At 33.4% G+C, this 25,688-nt stretch overlaps 1 protein-coding gene across 2 annotated transcripts; it reads left to right on the top strand.

Moving 5' to 3' along the window:
* Window positions 1-5,007: 5,007 nt before the first annotated feature.
* Window positions 5,008-16,312, top strand: LOC105950183 (myosin-6). 2 transcript variants are annotated; one of them, XM_012973510.2, is made up of 39 exons: window positions 5,008-5,546; window positions 5,941-6,063; window positions 6,153-6,296; window positions 6,554-6,699; window positions 6,788-6,944; window positions 7,029-7,087; window positions 7,181-7,340; window positions 7,426-7,575; window positions 7,662-7,798; window positions 7,891-8,037; window positions 8,132-8,233; window positions 8,444-8,501; window positions 8,583-8,684; window positions 8,785-8,822; window positions 8,920-9,046; window positions 9,128-9,298; window positions 9,379-9,510; window positions 9,597-9,706; window positions 9,809-9,869; window positions 10,036-10,213; window positions 10,323-10,528; window positions 10,637-10,756; window positions 10,870-10,968; window positions 11,065-11,277; window positions 11,377-11,516; window positions 11,629-11,734; window positions 11,810-11,854; window positions 11,970-12,047; window positions 12,152-12,322; window positions 12,841-12,993; window positions 13,084-13,278; window positions 13,372-13,500; window positions 13,593-13,663; window positions 13,802-13,901; window positions 14,023-14,079; window positions 14,193-14,249; window positions 14,356-14,436; window positions 14,573-14,655; window positions 15,769-16,312. In XM_012973510.2, exons 1-39 carry the CDS (start codon window positions 5,544-5,546, stop codon window positions 15,881-15,883), a joined length of 4,524 nt encoding a protein of 1,507 aa, XP_012828964.2. In that variant the 5' UTR covers window positions 5,008-5,543; the 3' UTR covers window positions 15,884-16,312. The 2 variants fall into 2 exon arrangements, with proteins under 2 accessions (XP_012828964.2, XP_088669295.1); XM_088813169.1 differs by having other exon boundaries at window positions 5,075-5,546; window positions 9,597-9,869.
* Window positions 16,313-25,688: the final 9,376 nt, after the last annotated feature.

Here is a 25,688-nt window from a genome sequence, read left to right on the forward strand (position 1 = left end):
TGTAAAAATAAGAAATAAGTTCATTATCCAAACACTCTAAAAATTAATCCTAAAAATAAGATGTAACAACTTATCAGCTCAAAAAACATCTTATCAGATGTAAGAGTTTATCAGCTGTTTAAAATAAACTTAGCCAAACACCCTCTAAATCCGATTTGGTGAATTAATTGAGCTTTTTCCTTAATGGTCCACTTTGGGCATTTTGGGTTAAAGTTCAATTATACACATCATTAAGTCCGTCACTTCCAGGTTGGGCCACGGGGCCGTGGACCTGTGAGTAACCTCAAAATGGTGGCTCGAAGACGTAAAATTTTCCATTTTGTTGGAGTCAAAAGGTAGTCAAAATTTAGAAGTAGGCTGCAGGGATCCCATAGAGGCGTTGTTGGTGTCGCGTCATAGCTAGAGTTATTGGCGACAAAAATTTCGAAGCCTCGAGCGAGTTGGCAGAATTTCTAATTTTTTTTGGAGCTGGTGTAAACACACTTCTCGGGATTTAGATTCGTATGGATGGCGATGTGAATTTTGAGGGCAGATGTTTGGTGGCTAGCGGCACCAATTAATTTCAATGGCGGAAGTTTTGGATGCGACGACGCCAATTTCGAGGGCATAGGCTTTGGGAAGACCAAAGACGACCCCAACTTTGAAGGCGGAGTTCAGACGGCTGTAGAAATCAGGGCACGTCTCGAGGAGGTCGAGGGCGGCATTTTGGCGCCGAAATATTGTAGGAAGTTTTTGCATCTCGATGCTTGAGTTGCGAGTATCCCGGTGAAATTTGGCGCTTCAAATGTGGGTCAAGTATTTGGATAATGCACATAGTTGAGTTGAACCGTTTCGATAGAAGCTCGAATCCTGAACACATGCATCATAAGTATTTGCATAAGCATTTGCAAATAGGTGGATTACTTAATAATTAATTAAAAAGCATATCCTAAAAGAATCATTCAGGCAGGTATGAATGAATTGAGTTGACTTGATAAAGTCTCGAGGTAAGAATTGATTTTCTTGAGCTTGACCTTAAATTTACTTTAGTTGTTTATGAACTCACAAAATGGCTCTTGATTGTTTTTATTTTATTTAAAACTTTATTTAATATATAAATAATATAAGATGTTATAACAATGATATAAATACATACGAAGAACTGATAATAAATAAAATCAGTTTATTTCATTTTTTATTTTTTCATTACAACATATCATTTTTGATCCGAACAAAAAACAACGTGATTCAGTGATCCCTTTGGCTTGCTTGAGCTATCACAACCGGACTGACGTTGGAGTTAACCCTCCGACGGTCAAGTCAGTAATGGCCCACTGATTGTTTTTAGCAAGGATTACTTATAGGCTGTGGCTATATGCAAGACTAAAACCACTTGTGCAAGATCAAATTAAATTTTTCAATGTATAAATACTATAATACCCTTATTTGTTAAAAAAATAGAAATTTCCAAATGTGCAAGACCAAAAATTCAAAAACACAAAAAACCCTATCACAAGACCACAAAACCACAAGACCAACTCTCATCTTCTCCATCTTCCAAAACCCACAAGACCTTTCTCCTTTCTCTCCATAAACCCATAAAACCTAAACATTCAAAATCATCAAAACTCAACAAATCTTACAAAGATGGCTAGTATGGAGTCAGAATACATCAAAATAGAAGATTCTACGATGGAAGAACCCAATAAGGTATGCATTTATGAGTTTTTTTAGCTAGAATATCGTTTTTCCAAAAAAAATTCCACGCAAACGAATTCGACATGTACAGGTCGAATTTTATGGGTAAAAATCGACATTTAGATGTCGATTTTTAGGCATAAAATTCGACATTTGGCAATGTCGAATTTGTGCTATAAATTCGACACGTCAATGTCAATTTTTGCCTATAAAATTCGACGCTTAAGTGTCGATTTCTAGCACAATTTTTCGACACCTTGGTGTCGATTTTTACCAGTTTCAGATTTAATTTGTTTTTCCTCTTTTTCCGTAAGGTTGGGTGGCGGCGATCGATGGTAGAGCTTGGGCGGCGGAATTTTGACGACAAAGAAGGTGGGCGTAGGTAGGATTTGAGCAGGGGGGCTGTTTGTTTATTTAATTAACGCATCTATTTTTTGTGTTTTTTTTTCCTCATTGTTTGTATTTGGTCTTGCATGAGAAAAAAAAGCCAATTTAATTTATGGGTATATTTGTCATTTCATTTTAATAAAATAGAATCTTTTGGAATCTTTCTTTAATTTGGTCTTGCACAAGTGGTTTTAGTATTGCATATAGCCGCAACATTACTTATATTTGATATTATATGTGTCAAAGACCATGAAAGAGACCCCCTTTTTGAGACAAATATACTCCTCTTTTATAATGGCCCCTCAGCTCATCGTTCGAGGGCCTGGGAATCCAGGTCGGCGATTACCAGCGGCGTCCCTTCTTGCTGTCCGGACGGCCGGGGTCATGATAATCCCTCTTATAGGTCTGACTATGATGCTTGTGTGCACACCGTTTAGCCGCACCTGGTCATTTGGACATTAAATGCTCATGTCAGATCATTTAATGTGCCGCTGGCGATACTGTCAACATCATTTATGACTTACCCCGATCTCTCCTAGGGTGATGGGATGCCCGAGTGACGCACGCGTACTTGGGTGGTTTGCCTCCACTCTCTTATTAATGGGCCGACGGAGTGTTCAAGACCATTCCTTTCTATGAGCCTGGTTTTCTGGTGGGTCATGTGCACCGGACTCAACTATTTCTTAACGGGCTTCGTACTTTGGGCCTCATAGGCCGATTTCGGTCTGGATCAATTTTTTTGATAGAAAAAAAAAAGAAAAAGAAAAATGAGTTTGAGCTCGTCAAACTCGGCTCGAACTTGAGCTTAGAAATTACAAGCGAAATCACTAACATTATCGGGCTTGCTCGATCTATTTACACCTTTAATATTTGAATGGGGCTATTTGATAAACACCCTCCATTGCATTTTGACTTCTTGATAAATCCAAATTTTAATTAGATTTTTGACATAAGTCCAATGGCCTCAAATTACCCAAAATACCCTAACTAAACTCATTGGGCGTAGATTACCTTAATTAGCACAACTTTGTATCTTTTGGATTTCTTTATTTTTATATATATTTTTAATTCTGTTTTATTTTTATTTTTATTTTAAATTTTATTTTCTTATTTATATATTTCTTTTTTTATTATAAAAAGTTGGTTTTATTTTTATTTTCGGTTTTCCAATTTTAATTTTTAAAAAATTGGTTTTTGATTTCTTTTCATTTTTTTTGGAAATAAAATATTTTATTAAATTGTCTTTTTTCATTTTTTTTTTAAATTTCGATTAAAATATTATTTTTTTTTGTTTTTTACAGTTTTTTTATAATTTTTTCTTTTTATTTTTCTATGAGCTCATCAAATTGAAATCCACTACATATTTATCGAAATATGCTATATATTTATCGAAATTTACTATAAATTTCTCGAAATCCACTATAAATTTCTCGAAATCCACTAGAAATTTATCAAAATCCACTACATATTTATCGAAATCCACTACATATTTATCGAAATCCGCTACATATTTATCGAAATCCACTATAAATTTATCAAAATCCACTATAAATTTATCGAAATCCGCTATAAATTTATCGAAATATACTATAAATTTATCGAAATCCACCTTAAAATTATCGAAATCCACTATGAAATTGATTTAATCGAAATATAAAATTAACGTAATCCACACTACAAACTTATCGGAATCCACTATATCATTAACATCACCCACTAAAAAAAAATAGTCCCATCTTGAAGCTGGAAATATATGCTTGTTCTTTTCCTCATAAATCACAATAGTCGTGCAGATCGATAAATGCATTATAATTGATATATTCAATCAGCTAGTATGGCATATATATGCCAACCCCAATACAGAGCATGAACAATACATACACATACATACATACATAAACCCCTCAAGAATATTGGAGAGATGGTGTTTCATCAAATTTATTGGAGTAGCAAACACTTCCTCACCGTCTTCTGCCATTCCTTTTCTCCATTTTTCTACCACAACATAAATATCGTTCGACGACGGTGAAGAGAGAGGAACTAGGGGTAGGGGCTGGGACGGCGCCGGTGGGGGATGGGGCGGCGCCGGATGGGGGCTGAGGCGGCGCCAGGTGGGGCTGGGGGGGCCGGTGGAGGCTGGGGTAGGGCCGATGGGGGTTGGGCCGTCGCCGGGTGGAGGCTGTGTAGCGCCGGTGGGGAGGGAAGAAGAGTTGATCGGAAGGAGAGCAACGGTGAATAGAAAAGAAAAAGGAAAAATAAAATCTAGAGAGAAAAAAAGGATTTGTGGAGCGGGATTTGTGGGTGTGATTGAGAACGTGATATTAAGGAAACAAATATTAGGTATATTTATAATAAGGTAAGGGTATAATTGTGATACTTAATTAATTTTTATTAATAAAAGATATTTTGGATTTATCTTAAAATTAACAAATAAATTTGGGTTCATTGTAATTGGACTTATGTGATGAGGGGGTTTTGACAAATAATCCCTATTTGAATTGTATAACACACACACATATTTAATGTGCATTTATAATTGTGAGTTGTGACTTGTGATAGTAACATCAATTTTAAATAACACTCTACTATTCTTGAATACAATTAAATATGGATAGTTAAGAGTAAATACAATTAAGAATTACTCACACAGTGTATATATATATTGTGTATTTATTTGTATTTTGTATACGGTCAACAACCCTAAACCGTCGCCGTGGCATTCAAAACGGTGGACCCCAGTTCAAAAAAACCCTACGTCACCTGTCGGGTGAGGGATGCCCCCAAATCCCGAATTTGTAATAACGCGTATCTAGGAAGGGCATTAATGGAATTTTAACCTCATTTAATAGGCATTTCTAACAGTTTTCAATTAATTGACGAATTGTTGTAATAATAAAAAAAAAAAAAAAAGAAAAAAGAAAAAACAAAGACCAAATCCCGAACAGCGTGGGACAGAAGAGAAAAGACTGTGTCTGAAAAATAAAAGAAAATACAAAATTCCGTTTTACTTAGCACAGCAAAAAGAGGGGTTTAATGTTTTAATAATCCTCTCATTTTCCTTCGTTTTTTTTTTTTTACTGTTCTTCACAAGAAATTCAACTCCTATCCGATTTTTTTCCCACTTTTAATTGAAAAATCGGACCGGTGGATGTACGGAGCTCATTCTGCTGTCAGATCTTTGTTTATTTTTTGTTATTTTAATTTTTTAGTTTTTTTAGCAGTGTGTGTGTATGTGAAGAAAGAATTCGAAGAACTTGTGCATAAAGATTTAGAGTATTTTTTTATTGTTGATTTTTTGGGATTAGGTTTTTTATTTTTAGGTATTTGGAGAAACAGTGGTGGATTGATCTGCTCTCTCTGAACTGTAATATATTTATTTATTTATTATTGTTATTATTAATTTTTTTAATTTTGGGTTGGGGATTGATATTTGATCGATGCGGAGCTGAAGTTTCTGATCTGAGTGAAGCTACTGCAAAATGGTAGTTATTAATATTTTTATTTTTTAATTTTGTTATTTTGAAGTGCATGTGGCATGATTATTTGATTCTTTTAGTTTAATTTATTTTTAAAATCTTGAAAACCTGAGTGATTTATTGTTCATTTAATCGAAATTTTTTCATTTTCCCTGTTCACATATTCCCTCTGTTAGTTACATTCGGAAATAATTCGATTATTAAGCGAACAAAATCTGATGTTGTGTTGTCCTTTGCCCCTAATGCCAGTTTGTTTGTCCTTTGCTCTTGTAGTTTGATTTCAACTTACGCATTCGATTGTGTGCTTGTGCTGCGTTAATTTGAAAACACGGTTGTTGATTATGCAAATTCCAGTACAGACAACTGCCAAAATGTAAACCGTGCCGAATTTTTTTCGCAGGTTGCTTCGGTGGCTGTAGGATCTCTTGTTTGGGTGGAGGATCACGATGAAGCCTGGCTTGATGGTGAGGTCATATCGGTCAATGGCGATGACATCAAAGTCCTTTGTACAACCGGAAAGACGGTCCGTTTTTCCTCAGCAAACTCGAAACACACCATTTTCGATCTTCTATGTTTGTTTGTTTTAATTTCAAGATTCAATTTTTTCTACAGGTTGTGGTCAAGTCGTCAAATGTATATCCAAAAGACGCCGAAGCCCCACCTTGTGGGGTCGATGACATGACAAAGCTCGCGTATTTGCACGAACCGGGAGTATTACAAAATCTGAAATCCAGATACGACATAAACGAGATATACGTAAGTCCCACGTTTCGTAGTACAGTAGAACCTCGATAAATTAATAGCCTCGGTTAAATAGTAGTTTATCTCGGTCCCAACTCGGTGAAAACATGTTAAAATTATTAACTCGATAATTTAATAATTTGCTAAATTAATAGAATTTCCCTAGTCCCGACTGTATTAATTTATAGAGGTTTAACTGTAGTTGTTCATCGCATGAAAATCGAACCCATTATTATCACTTCATTTTTTATTTATTTATTTATTATTTGCAGACGTACACCGGAAATATATTAATCGCTGTGAATCCGTTTCAAAGATTGCCTCATCTGTACGATAGTCATATGATGGCACAATATAAAGGAGCAGCCTTTGGCGAATTGAGTCCTCACCCTTTCGCTGTTGCAGATGCTGCGTACAGGCATGTATCGTTTTTCGATTATATATATATATATATATATATATATATATGTTAGTGTTGTAAAGAAACCATTTTTGTCGGGACGCAGGCTTATGATAAACGAAGGAATAAGTCAGGCAATTCTTGTCAGTGGAGAGAGTGGAGCGGGTAAAACAGAAAGCACGAAATTGCTCATGCGTTATCTTGCTTACATGGGAGGTCGTTTGGCGTCAGAAGGAAGGTCAGTCGAGCAAAAAGTTCTCGAGGTAATAATTAAATAATCTTCGTATATAGTTTAGTAGCATCGATCGATAGCGGTGAGTAATTATCTTCTTGTTCTTGGTTTGCAGTCGAATCCAGTTCTCGAGGCTTTTGGTAATGCGAAAACAGTGAGAAATAATAACTCGAGGTAATAATAAACAGTCTACGCATTTACGTACGTTTTTACGTATTCGTGTGACTAACTAACTAACTAACTGAAAAAAAAATTGATAAATTATAGTCGTTTCGGTAAGTTTGTGGAGCTTCAGTTCGACGAAAGGGGTAGAATCTCTGGTGCTGCCATTAGAACTTACTTGCTCGAAAGATCTCGAGTTTGCCAGCTGTCCGATCCCGAGAGGAACTACCATTGTTTCTATATGCTTTGTGCTGCACCACCAGAGGTATAACTCGATTAATAAATATTAAATATTAGGTTCACATGTATAATCACGATTATTAATCGTATTGTTTCCGTTTAATCGACAGGACATTAAACATTTGAAATTAGGAAACCCGAGAACATTCCATTACCTGAACCAGACGAATTGCTACGAGCTTGACGGGATCGATGATGCCAAGGAATATACTGCAACGAGGAATGCGATGGATACCGTCGGAATTAGTTCCGAGGAACAGGTGTTCATTCATTTTAAATAATTTAACACGAAAACTGTCCAAGGGAATAAAAAATAAAAAAAATGTTTTGTTTTTTATTTTTTCAGGACTCGATATTTCGTGTTATTGCTGCAATTCTCCATCTCGGGAACATCGAATTTACGAAGGGGAAAGAATACGATTCGTCCATGCCCAAGGACGAAAAATCTTGGTTCCATTTAAGAACTGCAGCGGAGCTTTTCATGTAATTTTAATTATTAAAATTTAAAAATCTTTTTGGGCTTAGATTATTCGATAATTTATTTTTTTCTTCGACGAATTTCTGCATTTCTATAGGTGCGACGAAAAGGCTTTGGAAGATTCCCTTTGCAGACGTGTAATAGTGACTCGTGACGAAACGATCACCAAAGAGTTAGATCCAGAGGCTGCTGTTTCAAGTAGAGATGCTTTGGCCAAAGTTGTCTACTCGAGGCTGTTCGATTGGTAAGCATAACCGTTTAATCCTAATTCTGTTTATTTTTTTATTGTTTAAACGGATTAAATTTTCTTATTTTTCCTTTTTACCGTTAATTTGCAGGCTAGTGGACAAAATCAATAATTCGATCGGTCAAGATCCTAATTCGAAATATTTAATCGGGGTTCTTGATATTTACGGATTCGAGAGTTTCAAGACTAACAGGTGCTTAACCGGTACGCTGTGTCTTCATCGTTTGCATGAATATAAAGTTGCATGATAATTTTCCGAAGCCTGAAATAATAGAACATATTAAATATAATAATTTGCGTTCAATCGACGTGTCGTCGTTTAAAAATCAGAGAACTTATTCGTTTCGTGTCTTGAAAATGCTTAATACATAAATCTTAAATTTCAAATGTTGTATATCGGCAGTTTCGAACAGTTCTGCATAAACTTGACCAACGAAAAACTTCAGCAGCATTTTAATCAGGTACACTTAATTTAATCTCGTCCTTCGTTCTTATTCTTTATTTTTACGATACTTATAAAATAACTCCATATTTTTTTCCAGCACGTTTTTAAAATGGAGCAAGAGGAGTATACACGAGAAGAAATAAATTGGAGTTACATCGAGTTTATCGACAATCAAGATGTCTTAGACCTCATCGAAAAGGTTCTCTTGCCTCTGCTCCAATTATTTCTATTACCGACATAAAACGATTTTCTTTAATTTTTTTTCTAATATTTTATATCCATTTTTTGAAACTATTCAGAAGCCAGGTGGCATCATCGCACTTCTCGACGAAGCTTGGTAAGCTTCTCATCCTTTTGAGGGGGCAACCGATTTAATTTCTTACGGAATATTCTAGGGAATCTAAAAAGATTCTGTAATTTCTTCTGCCTTGTAGTATGTTTCCGAGATCCACTCACGACACATTTGCACAAAAGCTGTACCAGACTTTCAAGAACCACAAACGCTTCAGCAAGCCCAAATTAGCTCGTTCCGACTTCACCATTTGTCATTATGCTGGTGATGTAAGTTTTCGTCGTGCTTTTTTTTATTTTTTATTTATTTTTAATACTAATCTCGACATTAAAAAAATTGTCTACTATCAGGTTACTTATCAAACCGAGTTGTTTCTAGAGAAAAACAAGGATTACGTAATTGCCGAACACCAAGCACTATTGAGTGCTTCCAAATGTTCGTTCGCTTCGAGTTTGTTTCCAGTATCGAACGAGGAAACGTCCAAGCAGTCGAAGTTTTCTTCTATTGGCTCGAGGTTTAAGGTATGGAATTTCTTCATTTTATTATTATTTTGTCACATTCGAGATATCGACTTTTTTTTTTCATGAGATAAATATTGCAGCAACAATTACAAGCCCTGCTCGAAACTCTGAGCGCCACCGAACCACATTATATTCGATGTGTGAAGCCGAATAATCTTCTTAAGCCACATATATTCGAGAACCAAAATGTGCTGCAACAACTACGCTGTGGGGTAAATATTTATTTATTATTAATATTTTTATTTTTGGTATCGTGCACTCGTTTCATTTTTCGTACTCGTTTCTCTTCACTATTTAGGGTGTTCTGGAAGCAATTAGGATAAGTTGTGCTGGATATCCTACCAAAAGACCTTTCTACGAATTTGTCGACCGTTTTGGTGTACTTGCACCCGAAGCTCTAGACGGAAGGTTATTTATTATAACTGTTTCTGTACTTCAACCCCCCCCCCCCCCCCCCCTCGTAATCAGTGACGTGGCCCTTTTCACACTTCGTTTAGTTTTTTTTAATAGTACGGACGAGGTTGCGGTTTGCAAGAAGCTTCTGGAGAAAGTCGGACTTGAAGGATATCAGGTGACATAATCTTTCTTTCCGACATTGAATTCGAAATTTTATCGGAATTATCATTAGTGTTACCTCAAAAATCGAGTGACCGCTTTTGTTTTATTATTTTTCGAAGTGCTTTTCAATTAATCGCATGTAGATAGATATCTTCAATGCACTTTTTGCTTTTCCGTAGATTGGTAAAACTAAAGTGTTTCTAAGAGCCGGGCAAATGGCAGTGCTGGACACTAAAAGAACCGAGATCTTAGGAAAATCGGCCAGCATTATCCAGAGGAAAATTCGTTCTTACATGGCTCGAAAAAGTTTCATACTATTCCGTCGATCCACAATACTTATTCAGTCCGTGTGCAGAGGTAATTGAAATTTGAATTTTGTTTGGATTAATATTTCACATTATTTCGTCGACCGGCAATGCTTATCAAAGCAAGTGGAATTTTTTTTATTTTTTTTTTCTAATTGCAGGAGAACTTGCGAGGCACGATTATGAAACCAAGCGAAGGGAAGCTTCTTGTCTGAGAATTCAGAGAGATTTGCGAATGTATATTGCAAGAAAATCGTATAAAGAAAAACGTGCTTCTGCTCTTTCGGTTCAGACCGGAATGCGTGGGATGGCTGCTAGAAATGAGCTTCGGTTTAGGCGGCAGACGAAAGCGGCAATTCTTATCCAGGTGTGTTCTTCAACTGTCGATAAATTATCTGAACAAGATTTTTTTTTTTTTTTTTTTTTTAAAATATAAATTCTGGATATAAATTTCGGTTACTTACTTGAATTGCAGAGTCATTGTCGCAAATTCTTGGCTCATTCGAAATATGTGAAGCTGAAGAAAGCTACAATCACCACTCAATCTGCTTGGAGAGGAAGAGTTGCTCGTAAAGAACTGCGTAGTTTGAAGATGGTTTGCCTCTCTCTCTCTCTCTCTCTCTCTCTCTCTCTCTCTGTATCTCTCTCTCTCTCTCTCTCTCTCTCTCTCTCTCTCTCTCTCTCTCTACTTATCTTCTTAAAACACAGGCGGCTAGAGAAACTGGCGCTCTACAAGCTGCAAAGAATAAATTAGAGAAGCAAGTCGAGGAATTGACATGGAGATTACAGCTCGAGAAACGAATGAGAGTAAGTAGTATCTCTTCTTCGACATGTTATAATTACATAATTTTTAACCACAAACTCTTCTTCATCCTTTTCGTTTTTCTTTTTCGATTTTTCTAGACCGACCTAGAAGAAGCAAAAACGCAAGAGAACACAAAGTTACGAACAGCCGTACAAGAGCTTCAGCTTCAGTTAAAAGAAGCTAAAGACACATTAGTAAAGGAAAGGGAAGCCGCAAAAACGGCAGCCGAAACGATCCCTGTAATACAGGAGGTCCCAGTCGTTGACCATGAGTTGACCGAAAAGCTCAACGCTGAAAACGCAGAACTCAAGGTAATAAATAACCCGTGGCAACTTGTTCAAAGTAAATGACGAATATGTGTAAACGAGTTACGAGACAACCTTAAATACCTTTTTTTTTTTTGCATGCAGGACTTGGTCAACTCTTTGAAAACAAAAATAATCGAGACAGAGAAGAAATACAAAGAGACTTACAAACTTAGTGAGGAGAGGTTGAAGCAAGCCATGGAGGCAGAATCGATTATTGTGAAGTTGAAAACCACTATGCACAGGTTCGTTTTTTTTTTTTAATAAATCATTATTTTTTTTTTTTTGGCGCACGATAAACTTTATACTGATTTTCCCATGCTTCGTTTTTGTTGCAAAAATTATCTTTTCTCCTAGTCTCGAAGAAAGAATAGCGGACATGGAATCTGAGAACAAAACTCAGTGGCAAAGCTTGTTAACCAATAAGGGAGTGCCAGCACATTCTCCGGATTTAGCTTCCAAGGTCGAATATTTATATTTTTCGAGAATATTTACTCTCTCCTATATTCTTTCTCATTCCTTGTATTCTTGTGTCCAGGTACTCGAGAACGGAAACCATGCTAATGAATCAATCACACTCAATGTACTATTCTTTTTTCTTTAAATAATTTTTTTTTTAATTTAATCGAAAGCTTTAATCTCGACATTTTTTTTTCTTTAAATAAAAAAAATGTTGATTATTAATTGGTTTTCTGTAGGATTTACTGCTTACTCCAGAAAAAGGATTTGAAACCCCCGACAACAAACCAAGGAGACCCCCGATTGATCGTCAGCATGTGCGTTTATCTAAAGAACGAGATTCCCTTCATTTAATTAAAATTGTTGCTTTATTAAATCGAAGATAATCAATTTTTTTTGTTTTTTTTTTTATTTTTTGCAGGAGGATGTTGATGCTCTCATGGAATGTGTAGTGAAAGACGTCGGCTTCAGTCAAGGCAAACCCGTCGCAGCTTTCACAATATATAAATGTCTTTTGCACTGGAAATCCTTCGAAGCTGAACGTACTAGCGTGTTCGATCGTCTCGTTCAAATGATTGGTTCTGCTATTGAGGTAATTCACCACTTCCTTAGCATCAACTTATTACTATTATTATTATTTTTAGGGTAAATTACAACACCCCCCCCCCCCCCCCCCCCCCCGGCATGGTCAAATTACGAAAAAACCCCTCTTGTATGGATAACTACATCTGCCCCCTTAACTATGAGTCTTCTTACACCTCCACCCTTACGGTGTCAAAAATATAGTTTATGTTGCACCACAATCTGATATATACAAGCCAAACACATCTTATGATCATCTTGCTTCAAAATGTGGAGCTCGAATGTGACAAAACGGGTACAAAAGTGATAATATTCCATATAATCTAGAAGATTTTACTAAATTTGAAACCGCAAGGGTGAACATGTAAGAATATTTATAGTTGAGGGGTGGTTGTAATTACCCAAACAAGAGGGGGGTTTTCGTAATTTGACCATACCTCAGGGGGTGGTTGTCATTTACCCTTATTTTTAACAACTTCAAAAGGATTTAAAAAATATAAATTAATTAAGCAACTAAACTAATTGCAGGATCAAGACAGCAACGATCATATGGCTTATTGGCTCTCGAATACCTCGACTCTTCTCTTCTTACTTCAAAAAAGTATGAAACCTGCCGGTACAGCTGGCACAGCTTCGGTTCGTAAACCTCAACCAACTTCCCTCTTCGGGAGGATGACGATGGTATATATATTCCGCAATTTTTTAAGACAACACAGTCGAGGATAATAATAATAATAATAATAATAATAATAAACAATTTTTTTCTTACAGGGATTTCGTTCATCGCCTTCTACCGTCAATTTCGGTGCCGCTTCGGCGGCTCTCGAAACAGTAAAACAAGTCGAAGCCAAATACCCGGCTCTTCTTTTCAATCAGCAGCTAATTGCCTACGTAGAAAAAATGTACGGTATTATTCGAGACAATTTGAAGAAGGAGCTGGGCTCACTTCTTGCTTTATGTATTCAGGTATATTTAGAGATCATTTGATTGTGACGTATAGATTCAAAATATTTTATTACAAGTGCTTTATGTCGGTGATTTTTGTGTAATAAAACTTAGGCTCCAAGGACATCTAAGGGGAGTGTGCTGAGATCTGGTCGGTCGTTTGGCAAAGAGTCGCATACGAATCACTGGCAGGGAATTATTGATTGCCTCAACACTCTTCTCACTACTCTTAAAGAAAATTTTGTATGTATTTTTATTTTAATTTATGCTTCGTTTCATTATTTCGTATACTGTATTTTTGTAACTAAAAAACGCTAACAATTTTTTTTTTTAAGGTTCCTCCGGTTCTCGTACAAAAGATATTTACTCAAACGTTTCAGTACGTAAACGTGCAACTCTTTAACAGGTGATTGTGTTTTTATTTTTATTTTTATTTTTATTTTTATTTTTATTTTTATTTTTATTTTTATCTTTATTTTTTAACCGTTTCTGCACTGAGAAGAATGACTAATTTTAACCACTAAAAATGATGTGACTTATATAGCCTTCTCCTACGACGGGAGTGTTGTACATTTAGCAACGGGGAGTACGTCAAATCGGGGCTAGCTGAGCTGGAATTGTGGTGCTGCCAAGCAAAAGACGAGGTAATTATTTATTCCTGTTTAATTCATAGTACTATTTTTTTATTCTATTTGTGTGACGTAATTATATTTATATATATTTTTAATTTCCTCCTTTCGTTGTTGAATTATTCGCGGATCACAGTACGCGGGCTCCGCTTGGGATGAACTCAAACACATAAGACAAGCAGTTGGATTCTTGGTTAGTTCATTCCTATTAAAAAAACTGCTACTTCTCTTGCAAATTTAATCTATTTTTGCGGTTTTTTTTCGATTTGGTAATCCAAGCTTATGCAATTCGATTCGTCTATGCAGGTTATACATCAGAAGTACAGAATATCGTATGACGAGATAATTAATGATTTATGTCCGGTAAGCCAATCAACCTCCGCCACGTCATCTCTACTTGAACCTATAAAAAAATAAAAATAATAAATATGTTCGTTATCTGAAATTAGTTTCTTATCGGTGTTCATAGGTTCTTAGTGTCCAGCAGCTGTACAGAATATGTACTCTATATTGGGACGATAATTATAATACTCGAAGTGTGTCTTCTGAAGTAAGTACATTTTACTTTTGGCTGGAATATAATTTATTTTTTTCAGTAGTAGCCCCCGAGTATTTTTCATCTTTCTAAAATGAAATTAATTTTTTTATTTATTTTTAGTAATTTAATTTAATTTATGTAATAACAGGTTATATCCAGTATGAGAGTGCTCATGACAGAGGACTCCAACAATGCGGTCAGCAACTCGTTTCTGTTGGACGACAATTCCAGGTAATTTACGTATTTATGCGACTATGGGCTTCAGTAAATTACCAGCAAAAAGCACAGTTCGAGTCGAATTATATTGGACTAGATTGGATTAATTGCCTCGTAACTAATTAATTAATTATGTAGTAAGATTATATGAAATTTTTCAATAATATCCCTAATTTAACAATACTCATTATCCGAATAATTTATAACATGGATAAATCATGGCCACCCCCAGATGTAAGGTCAAATTACGAAAAAACCGCTTCTGTTTGGGTAATTACAACCCCCCCTCAACTATGAATCTTCTTACACGTCCACCCTTATAGTGTCAAATTGAATAGAATCTTCTATTCCGTGAAATGTCCTCTAGTTTGTACTCGTTTTGTGCAAAAATACACCACAATATGATATTTACAAGCCAAGAGACACATCTTATGATCATCTTGTTTCAAAATGTGGAGCTCAAATGAGGTAAAGCGGGTACAAACTGGAGAATATTCCACATAGTGTTGAAGATTCCACTAAATTTGACACCGCAGTGGTTGACGTGTAAGAAAATTCATAGTTGAAGGGGTGGTGGTTGTAATTATCCAAACGAGTGTTCTTTTTTTTTTGTAATTTGATCTTACCTTAGAGTGTGACCGTAATTTACCCTTTATAATATTTAGGGACAAAATTGTCCTTTTCCCGTGTAGTCATTACCTACAAAATTAGTCGGCATCTACTAATTTTGTTGTGAGGCGGGCTTCAGTTCAGTTAGTTTGAATCTTGCCAACCAAACGCCTACTATTTAGTCAGTAGGAGTTAATAAGCGGTAACCAAACGAGACCTTAAGTGGAAAATATAACTCGAATGGCGTCATGCAGTTTAACTAGTTTATTCTTTCCATGCAACACAATTTCGATTTCATGGTTGGCGAAAAAAAAAGAAAATAGATTTCGTAAGCTTCATTTCAAGGTGAGAAAGCAAATGTCGAAAAATAATGAGATTAGTAAGATTTAAACATGTACTTGTCTTAAATATTGTTTTCTTAGGTTCTCTTACATCCCCGTTTAGTTTCTCGCCATAGTAGAAAATACAAAGTCTAACCCTTTATTTATTTTATTTTTTAATTTTTTTGTGTGATTACAGTATTCCATTCTCGATCGATGAACTGTCGAATTCAATTGAAGTGAAGGATTTCTTAGATGTGAAGCCCGCATTAGACCTCCTTGAGAATCCCTACTTCCATTTTCTACATGAATGATGCTACAAAAAAAAGAAATACGGTGGTACGTTCAGTAAAGCAGCATTTTCCGACACGACACCAGGCATATACACTGTAAATTCGCCAAATTTTTCGATTTTTTTTTATTGATTTTGTTTTTTTATTTATTCTGTAGATTGCTATATAATTTTATTCTTTATTATAAATGGTATTTTCCTAAAGTTTTTTTTTAAGTATTTTAGGGGGCAGGGAAATTCATTAAATTAATGTGGAATAATTAATGACTTGTGTTTTTTTGTATTGTTTTTCTGTGTGCCAAAAAATGGCAGTAATTCTTTTTCTAGGGGAATTAGGGATCAGACACTTGTTTTTTGGGTGTCTTTTTTGAGGTTGTTTAGGAATATACCATCCCAAGTTTCTATGTAATAATATATGTAAGTCCATTATATTAATACCAATTTTCTTTTTATTTATTTATTTACTGAAACTCTCTAGAGTTCTTTAAAAACATGTTTGGATTTATTGTTTCATATTGAATTTTAAATCCTTAGATCTTAGTTTTAAGGTAGATTTCAAAACCCTCTTCTCGAATTCGAATCCGTAATTTGGAGATTGAAGCTAACTATTTTAAATTTAAAATAATAAAGTTTTTCTTTTTTGAGAAAAAATATCAATATATTAAATTTAGGTGAAATGCGCCGCGTTCGGAGGTAATAAAGTACCCTCGTTACAGTTAAAAAAACCTTGCGTAGCCATCATATGAGATAAATTGTTCCCGGCTCGTTTAATGAAATAAAACTAATAACTAGAAAGCGTAGACGCAGTGCGAAGTCCGTCTCCATATGCACAAGTGAGATAGATGAAGTTGGCATCGTCTCCGAGTGGAAATAGCAACAGGTGCTCAGATTTGGGAACTCGAAAAGTTACATAATAGATGGCAAAAATATATATCGAAACCCTAATCATAGCAAAAAACCAACCCTAGTATACGAACAACGAAATCACAAGAGCAGTTCATACGATCGAATCTGTAGAAACCAACCCAGAAAGCGAAGTACACAAAGAAATTGAGGACAAAAAGCAGAAGCAAGAAATACGAAAAAACCCGCCTCCCGTTCTTGAAAGTAAGGATATCGCCTCACATGAAGGAGGACAAAAGAGAGGCGATACTAGGCGACGATACTAATTGTCTTAAATTCAAATCGTTCCATCCGACTACGATATAAATTCCTCTTTTAATCTCTTGTCAAATTTACTCGTATTAGTGGAACAACTCGAGCTCGATTCATGTCATTTCAACTAAAACTCGTTCGAGGTCGATCTACTAACACTTAAACCAAGTTCAAACATAAATTATGAAGCTCGATAAAAATCAAACAAAAATATGTTAATATGTTTGTCTTTCTGGTCAAGATTTTTGCACGGCTTTGATTCAATTCGCCAACGTTATCAGCATTTCAAGATCGAACACGACCAGCAACTACTTTTGCCTATTTCTCGATTACCAGATAATTAAAAAAATAAAATAATTAAAGAAAAGAAAATCACAAAAATCGAGAATTCGGTAAATCATTATATATAAGGAAACCCATGCGGATTATTGGTTCCATACAACATATAATTTTCTGGTCCATCCATATTTGTAGTCACCTTCAATCAGTCTCTCATTAATTCTGCATATATATATCAAAACAAGTTGTTTTGAAATCAATTTTTTTGGATCGAAATCGGCTGAGTTTAGAAATTGTATTTCTCCAATCAACTATAATATAAACTACATAATAATATCGATATTATAAATGTAAAAAAGATAATGTTTGGGCCTGCTAATGCAGGCCCGTTCCTAGAATTTTTGGGGCTAATGTCGAACTTTATGAAGGCGGTCGAAACGGAGGCTCTTATGTATTTAACTAATCATTAACATAAGAATAAATAAAAGTTATATTCTTTGTGGTAACATATTAACATCAAAATAAGCACTAAAATATCTAACAAACACAAATTAATTCGAACTAATATATTTTTAATATTTATAATGGAAATAAGAGTCCTCAAATAAAAATTAATATATTCACAAATACTCTTAAATCGAGAGCCCCTAAAATTCGTAAAAAATCGGGGGCCCAGTCCGAACCGGGCCTATGCATTAGAATTTGGTTTTGTGGATGAAAACAACTCAATGGAAGATATATAAGTGATCAAATATTGCAAATGTAAGTCATATTCATCATTAAATAGAAGGCAGGTATCTTTCGTTATGACTCGTGCATGAAAGAGTGAAGAATAAAGTCGATTGTGACCATTGTGATCACAATTTAAATTAGGGTTGTTCATGGGTCGGGTCGGTTGATTATCGGCCGATTATCGGCCCGACCCGACCAACCGACTTTTACAAATATGTAAAACCATTATCGGCCCGACTATTATGAGTCGGGTAATGGTTGGCAACCGACTTTGTCGGTTGCCAAAACGGGTCGGTTGAAATTATCGGCCAATATCGGCCACATTAATTAAAATAAAAAATAAAAATTGAAAAAAATTATGCTATTCCTCTATCAAAATTCAACAACAAACATTCCAATATTTCATGACCAAAATCAATTTCAACGATATCACATGTTACAAATTAAATTTTCAAAAACAATATAAAAACTAAAACGAATCACTTTAGCCATTCACACTTTCACAACACAAAATTCTGAAACTTTTAATTTTAATTTGAGAAAATGAAGTATAGTTTTTTTAGTTGTGTATTTTTATTCATTTCACCGAAAGGTCAAAAATTAAATATTGAAACTAATAGTCGGTAAAAACATAAAGAGAAAATTAAAAAAAAAAAAAAAAAAAAAAAAAAAAAAAAAGTCGGTTGGTCGGGTAATATCGGCCAACCGACTTTTCAACAAATTAGAAACTATACCCGACCCAACCATGCATGGGTCGGTTAAAATTATCGGCCCGACCAAAACGGGTCGGTTGGTGGGCAATTATCGGCCAGAATAGTCGGGCAGATAATGGGTCGGTTGTCGGGTAAAACCGACCCATGAACAACCCTAATTTAAATCATAAATGTTAGTCAATTTTCATTGAATAAATGGTGGTGCTCTTAATTTTTTTGTTGTATAAAAACAATTTGCCTAACAAAATCTTTTAAACAAAATATTTCGAAATATATATATATACATATATAAATCGAATAATCTCATTCGAGCATGAATATCAAAACGTGTGGTCTTGATTTTGTAATTTGAGTGAAGATATGGACTATTAATTATATACTGTCAAAACAACGATAGCATGCATGTTTAAATTAACACCTTACCTTTAACTTTTCCATCTATCTACTGAGTCGGTTCAGGGTTCAGGTCAGTTATTTTTTTGATTCGGTTAACCGACTCGCTGACAATTTAGTCTAATTAGAAATTATCTTCTTACTACAAAAATTGATGATTTTTTTATTTATTTATATAAATACTTTGACGTAAAAGTCGATCTCTTACACGAGTCTCTAAAATATGACACGGAGACTCGTTTTACACACCTCATTTGATGATGCCCTTAAGAACCAACAATGTTTGTCATTTCTACACAGAAACCCCAAAACTGGGTGCAAATCGGCGTTTGCATATATAATCGTTGTACATATTTTAATTTCTACTCCATCCGTTTCACTATATTTGTCACTTTTGATTTTTTTTTTCCATATAATCTGTTAATTTAGAATTTCAATGCTACTTTAATTATATATTTTTCAATTATGCCCTTATTAATTCTACAACACTCTTCGGCCTCGTTTGGTTTTAAACCGTAGATCTATATAGATAACTACTCCCTCCGTTCCTTTATAATTGTCGTTTTTAGCTTGTGCACAAGGATTAAGGATCTCAATAAATGTTGCTTAGTTTTAGAAAAAAATATATGTTCTTATACTAAAATGCCCTTGCTAATAATTAATGTGAGAGAGTGTTGGAGATAGTTAATAAGGGTAAAATTGATAATTACACAATTAATGTTGTATTGGAAATATAAAGTGACAGATAATATGGAACAAAAATAATTTAAAAAAGAGACAGTTATTGAGGAACAGAGGGAGTACCTCTTAAGTACACATACATGGATGTGTGTTACTATCTGTAAATCAATGATGTAAAACTATGTAATGTATTTCACCAGGTGTAGGTTCTATAAAACCGACATCGATATAGATTTATTTTTTGGTTTTTTTTCTTTCTTTCTGAAATTAGACAAATACACAATTAAAGCACATCATGATTAGGTCAAATACTCTAATATATGGTTCAATCATTAGTTAGTTATGTATTTATTTATTTTTTTCCCTAAAAAACAAAAAGACTATGATCATCAATCCCATGTGGCAGTATCTAATTATTCGTTGTGATATGGTCAAACTTGCATCTTTTCGGTCAAAATCGGTTAAATTAGGTTAAATTAGCAACTTAATTAATCTTATAATTAATTTAAACAAGAGAAATAATGATGGTATTATTCCTTCAACCTATTAATTAAACAAAGAAACAGACGCTGGTTTATTGAAGACCACACAACTTATAAACCACAAAGATTATTTTTATAAGCCCATATATACATGTAATTAGTTCGATACCATGATCATATGTGGCATATACCTAGTATTAATACAATTTTTATATGTATAGTATGTTGTATTATAAAGGTGGTATTATATAATATTTGACTTATTATGCATTATTCATTAGTATTAAAAACACTTATTGTGTTGCAAAAATATTCTCATCAATTTGTATTGTTTCATTATTAGGGGAAGAATCTATATTCACAAATTTTCTTATTTGTAAAAATATCCCTATTTGTATTGTATAACGTACACATTAATTCATTCTAACGAACACAACTGGACGATAATTTTTTTATTAGCAGTTTACAATTTTGGAGAAAATATGACTAAAATATTGATGAAGTAAACGTAAATCAAGATTTTAAAGGTTCATGGCAGAGTCCTGAAGTTTTTTTTTTCTTTTGTAAATAGTCATAGAAATATTAGTGAACAAGTAAATATATGTCGTCACATTTGTTTAAATATATTAAAATAAGATATAGTATATTTCAACTTGCCGAAACTCTATGAAGTTACACGTAGATTATTAAAAACTGCAAAGATTCCTGGAAAAAAAAGTTACAAATCTTGAAATAAAAAAAAATTGATAAGAGAACTAACTCAATATCTGACTAATTATAAGAATGAGTGTAAAATTTTGCAACAAATACTTAAATTATGAAAAATAATATAGTTATATGGTTCTTCAAATTGTTGAACTATTTATATATTTTAAATAAAATTTAATTAGTTTGACTAATAATATGGTGGTAAGTGTTTGATTAAAAGTGCAAATATTCCGAAGTGCAGCTTAAACGGCTAATCCATGTGGTCTCATGTGTTTCCAAAATTTTCTACTTTAACTCATACCTTGGTCAAACTCAATTCTTCCAAAAAATAATCCCCATTAATTAACGTTCTAATTAAACAATATATATTGATTTTTTTTATAAAAAATAGATACAGAAACAAACAAAAGTATCTAAATTCTTTTAAAAATAAAATAGAAGAATTAAATTGTTCGGTTCGTAAGTTTGACTTTTTAATAACAAGTTGACCCTGTTAGTGGATCAAAATTGTAGAAGAGGGAATAATTGTGGGGGGTGGTGGTCACATGCCACATGAAGTACTAAATTAATTACGTTTATGACTAATTAATTAATTAATCTATGGCAGTTCAAAAAAAAAGAAGTTCTATTCTATGGGGTGGTTGCAATCATTTTTAAGCAAAATAAGAATTCGGTTAGCTAACCATATTAACTAATAACTGGCCACTAATCGAAGCCAACTTCCGGAACAAATGTTGTCTAATTTAATTTCTTCAAAAAATGAATAAAAAATGTTTGAATAATTTGAGAATGAAAGTAGTAGTAAAATCGTGTTTAATGGTGTCCGAAAAAAAGATATTTTATTAAACAAATTTGAAAATTAAACTGATGTATGCCTGTTTTTAAGTGAAGATATTTTTTTACTGTAACTGCCAAATCGTTCCACTGTAGCAATTTTGAAGGAGAGATACACTTTCAAAATTGTTTTGAGAATCATTTTTGAAAATCCCCAGAGCACCTCATCGTCTCAATTCGTCGTTACTCATTCCCGTTAGGTCGAAGTCTTTGACCTTTCCTTCTCATCGCCCACTCACGCTCCGCTGATCTATCGCCTTAACAAAAATAAATTTATTTTAAGGAAAGAACTAAAATGAGATTAAAAAAAAAAAAAAAACATTCCCATTCTCAAGAAAAATAACAAAATAAAAGAAGAAAAGTAAAAAAGAGGGGATGGATGTGTATGAATTAATGTGATACCGTGTCTTAATTAGCATCTCGAAGGAATTAAAGCATTGATAATTTTAATTGAGTCAAGTCATTGATGGATGTAAAATGCATGCATCTTGCACATATATTATGTTCTAACTTCGTAGCATCGTCTCGGTATTAATTAATATCCGATTAATTTGGATTATATGAGATTTGATTATTTTTACTAAATATTAGTAAATTGTTCGGTTCCTTAGATCAGATCTTGTATTAAATTTGTTAATTTTTGGTGTTACATATATGCGAGTTTTCTGTAGTATCTATTATTTAACAAACTCAAGACACCCCCTCTAGCATTAATCATTTGGGGACTGCATACGAGGAAAATAAAAGTCTATCATATTATAACTTAATTGGGTGAAACTCGAATGCATGACCTAAAAAAGTTCGAGTTATTCAAAAATTCGATTTATAAAGATTATCACTTACAATGTGTTTTTGGTATGTATGAGGTGCCCAGAATGATGAACTACTCCCTCAGTTTCTAAATATATGTCGTTTTTCATCTTTGCACAAATCATAAGAAACTCAATAAATATATCTTGATTTTAGGAAAATAGGTACTGTTAGACCAAAATACCATTGTTTTTCTAATTAAACAAAGAAAGTATTTAAGAGTTAATTAGGGCATATTTGAAAATTATGTAATTAACGCAACATTTCAATTCTAAAACGACAGATAATATGGAACACAAAAATTCTCAAAAGTGACAAATATTGTAGAACAAAGGGAGTATAAAATATGTTATGATTCAAATTAAAATACTTAAAATTAAATCGGAGGTAAAATTTGATTTCTTGAAAAATATGGGTGCTTGAATTTTTATTGTACTTTATTTTTGTTATATGTGGTCATGTGTTATATCTCATGATCATATTAAAATGAAATATCATCCTTTTTTTCTTTATTATAGATTGATAATAATAACAATAATAATAATAATAGTAAAGTTGAATGAGAATATTGGTTTTGGCAAGATGCAATGTTTCTAACATGGTATTCGGATCATTCAAACGATATTACCGACCTCATCAACCGAACATTGGAACTAGAAATCGTGGTATTTGAGTTCATTAATTAAGTTAATTAATGGTTAATTAGTGCATTAATTAGATCGATTATTGGACCGCATTTCGAGTATTAAGTTTTACTCCATGTTCTCTGCCATGTCATCCAGTTTTACTATATTTTATTCCTTTTATTTTCTTCTTTGAGTGTTTTTAAGATTAATTTCGATACACTAATGTTGTATTCCATTGCCAACACGCGGTAGATTAATTTACGTCTCTTGTATAATTTCTAAATTGTTATACGTACGAGAGTATAGATTAATTAGCTGCAGATTTTTTCATTACAAAAAAATAATAAATGTAATACTTTGACCGATTCGGTCCGATTTTCTTATAATGCAATATAATTATACGACACTGAATTTTCAATGATTATTCATGATTGCATTTTAACTAAATCCATGAATCAAGTTATTGAAATAAAAAGAGAATTAAATCAAGTAATATTAGGATCGGAGATTTAGGTACTAATAAACCATATTCTTTCATATTATTGTAGTAATTTTATATTAAATATTGAAATTTTTTGTGGTGCCATGATCATAACAAGATCATTGAAGAATTGGCATCATTATTATCACAATATATGTTCTAAATTTCCAATGTGACCGATTAGATTCGCAAAGATTTGTCTATATTTTTCTATTACCTTACATTTATATATTTTCCAAAGGTTCATTTAAGGATGACAATTTTAATCCGACTCGACGAGTACACCTACCCTGCCCGGCCCACCCCATATTCACCGGCAGAGTAATCCCCGTCATGTTAGCTAATGGCGGGTAAGTAATTGAATGGTACGTGTTTACCAATATATGCATACGTATCTTCGCCCCTGATTTTTTTAATTAATTTTATATATATACTTTTATATTATAAATTAAAATTGCTAGTACCTAAATTCTTTTATGAATTAAACTATAGTAATTAAAAATATAGCTTTTGTACTGGCACATGGCGGGGCGAGCTAGGACTAGTATGTTTTAAACGGAGCAGACATAGAAGTTTTGAAAACTTCAGAGACCTGATGAAATTAAATTGGTGGTGCATTGCAAATTTTGTAAAATCTACCATCTCGTACCTCTCGTGCCGAGAAATAGGATCACGTCGAAAAGTGATGTGATAAATATCTTCAGAGTTTTAATAATATCATTCCAACTTTAAAAGCGATTTTGACTATTTCTGATGTTAAATTTGGAAAAATTCCAATATGGAATTTGTAATGTTTTGAGTTAGATTTCTAATCCAACTTAAATCATTAAGATTGGATGTCGGATGATAAATATATGCATGAATCAATGAACAATGCTTACAACTTTGATATTTTAAGTGATCTAAAATTCAAAATGTAACTCATTCATGCCTAACGTTATCACCAACATCCAATCTAGCTGATTCGATTTTTTATTACAAAGCTAATTACTCAAACAATTACAATTTTCGGGTATTGAATTTGGCTAAACTCAAAAAAATTTGATCAAAATCACATTCAAAGTCAAAACTGTATTAATAAAATTGAAACGACATTTAACATTTCAGCGTCGAAAAATATTCAACATAATGTAAAAAACGTGCAAATTTCTTTTTTTTTTCTTTTCTTTTCTTTTTTTTTGTTTTCCACATTATTTATCCATTTTTTATCAATTGTTATTTATATTAATTTGACTAATTTCGACTAAAATTATGGATTTGTTACCGAAAATACCCCCACCGGCCCTCACCGCTTCCATCTACATAGAAATTTCTTCCCAACAAAACGATATTTATGAAATTAATTCCAAAGACTACTTTTTCCAATTCTTTTCTTCTCCGACACTTCAAAAAAAAATAAAACATTAATTCATTAGCCAAACAAACCTTAATTCCCACCGTTTCATTTTTTTAAATGCCAATATATATATAATATATAATACACACACACACACACAGACGAGAAAATCAAGACTTGTGTGTATGTATGTACACACTACTTAGCCACTGTATAAGTATTATAATAAATAATTATATTATTCGTTTCTTCCCAAATATTTAAAGTGTCTCCGTTCACGCGTGATTATATTTAATGTATTATAGGTTTTCACAAAACTTTCGCATAGTTTATTAATTATATAAAATCCCACTGTATTTTAATATATACATACACACTGTGTGTATGCATGTGTCTACGTGTGTGTGTGTATATATATATATATATATATATATATATATATATATATATATATATATTAATATAACATATGTATTCTTCCGAGACGCGGTTGCTTGATATAAAACTATGCATGGGGGTGCCGCCTATTTTATTTATTTACTATTTAGTAGAGATTGCCACAAAAAGAAGAAATTAAAGGAATTAATTAATAATTAA

Source organism: Erythranthe guttata, chromosome 14 (assembly GCF_056151865.1).
Source record: "Erythranthe guttata isolate IM_541 chromosome 14, IM_541, whole genome shotgun sequence".
Classification (NCBI taxonomy): Eukaryota; Viridiplantae; Streptophyta; class Magnoliopsida; order Lamiales; family Phrymaceae; genus Erythranthe; species Erythranthe guttata.

Excerpts from the sequence above, each read along its gene's own strand:
- LOC105950183 (XM_088813169.1), top strand. Across the intron at positions 11,278-11,376 it reads CTGAAAACGCAGAACTCAAG|GACTTGGTCAACTCTTTGAA; the intron begins GTAATAAATAAC and ends TTTTGCATGCAG. Across the intron at positions 13,664-13,801 it reads AACGTGCAACTCTTTAACAG|CCTTCTCCTACGACGGGAGT; the intron begins GTGATTGTGTTT and ends TGACTTATATAG.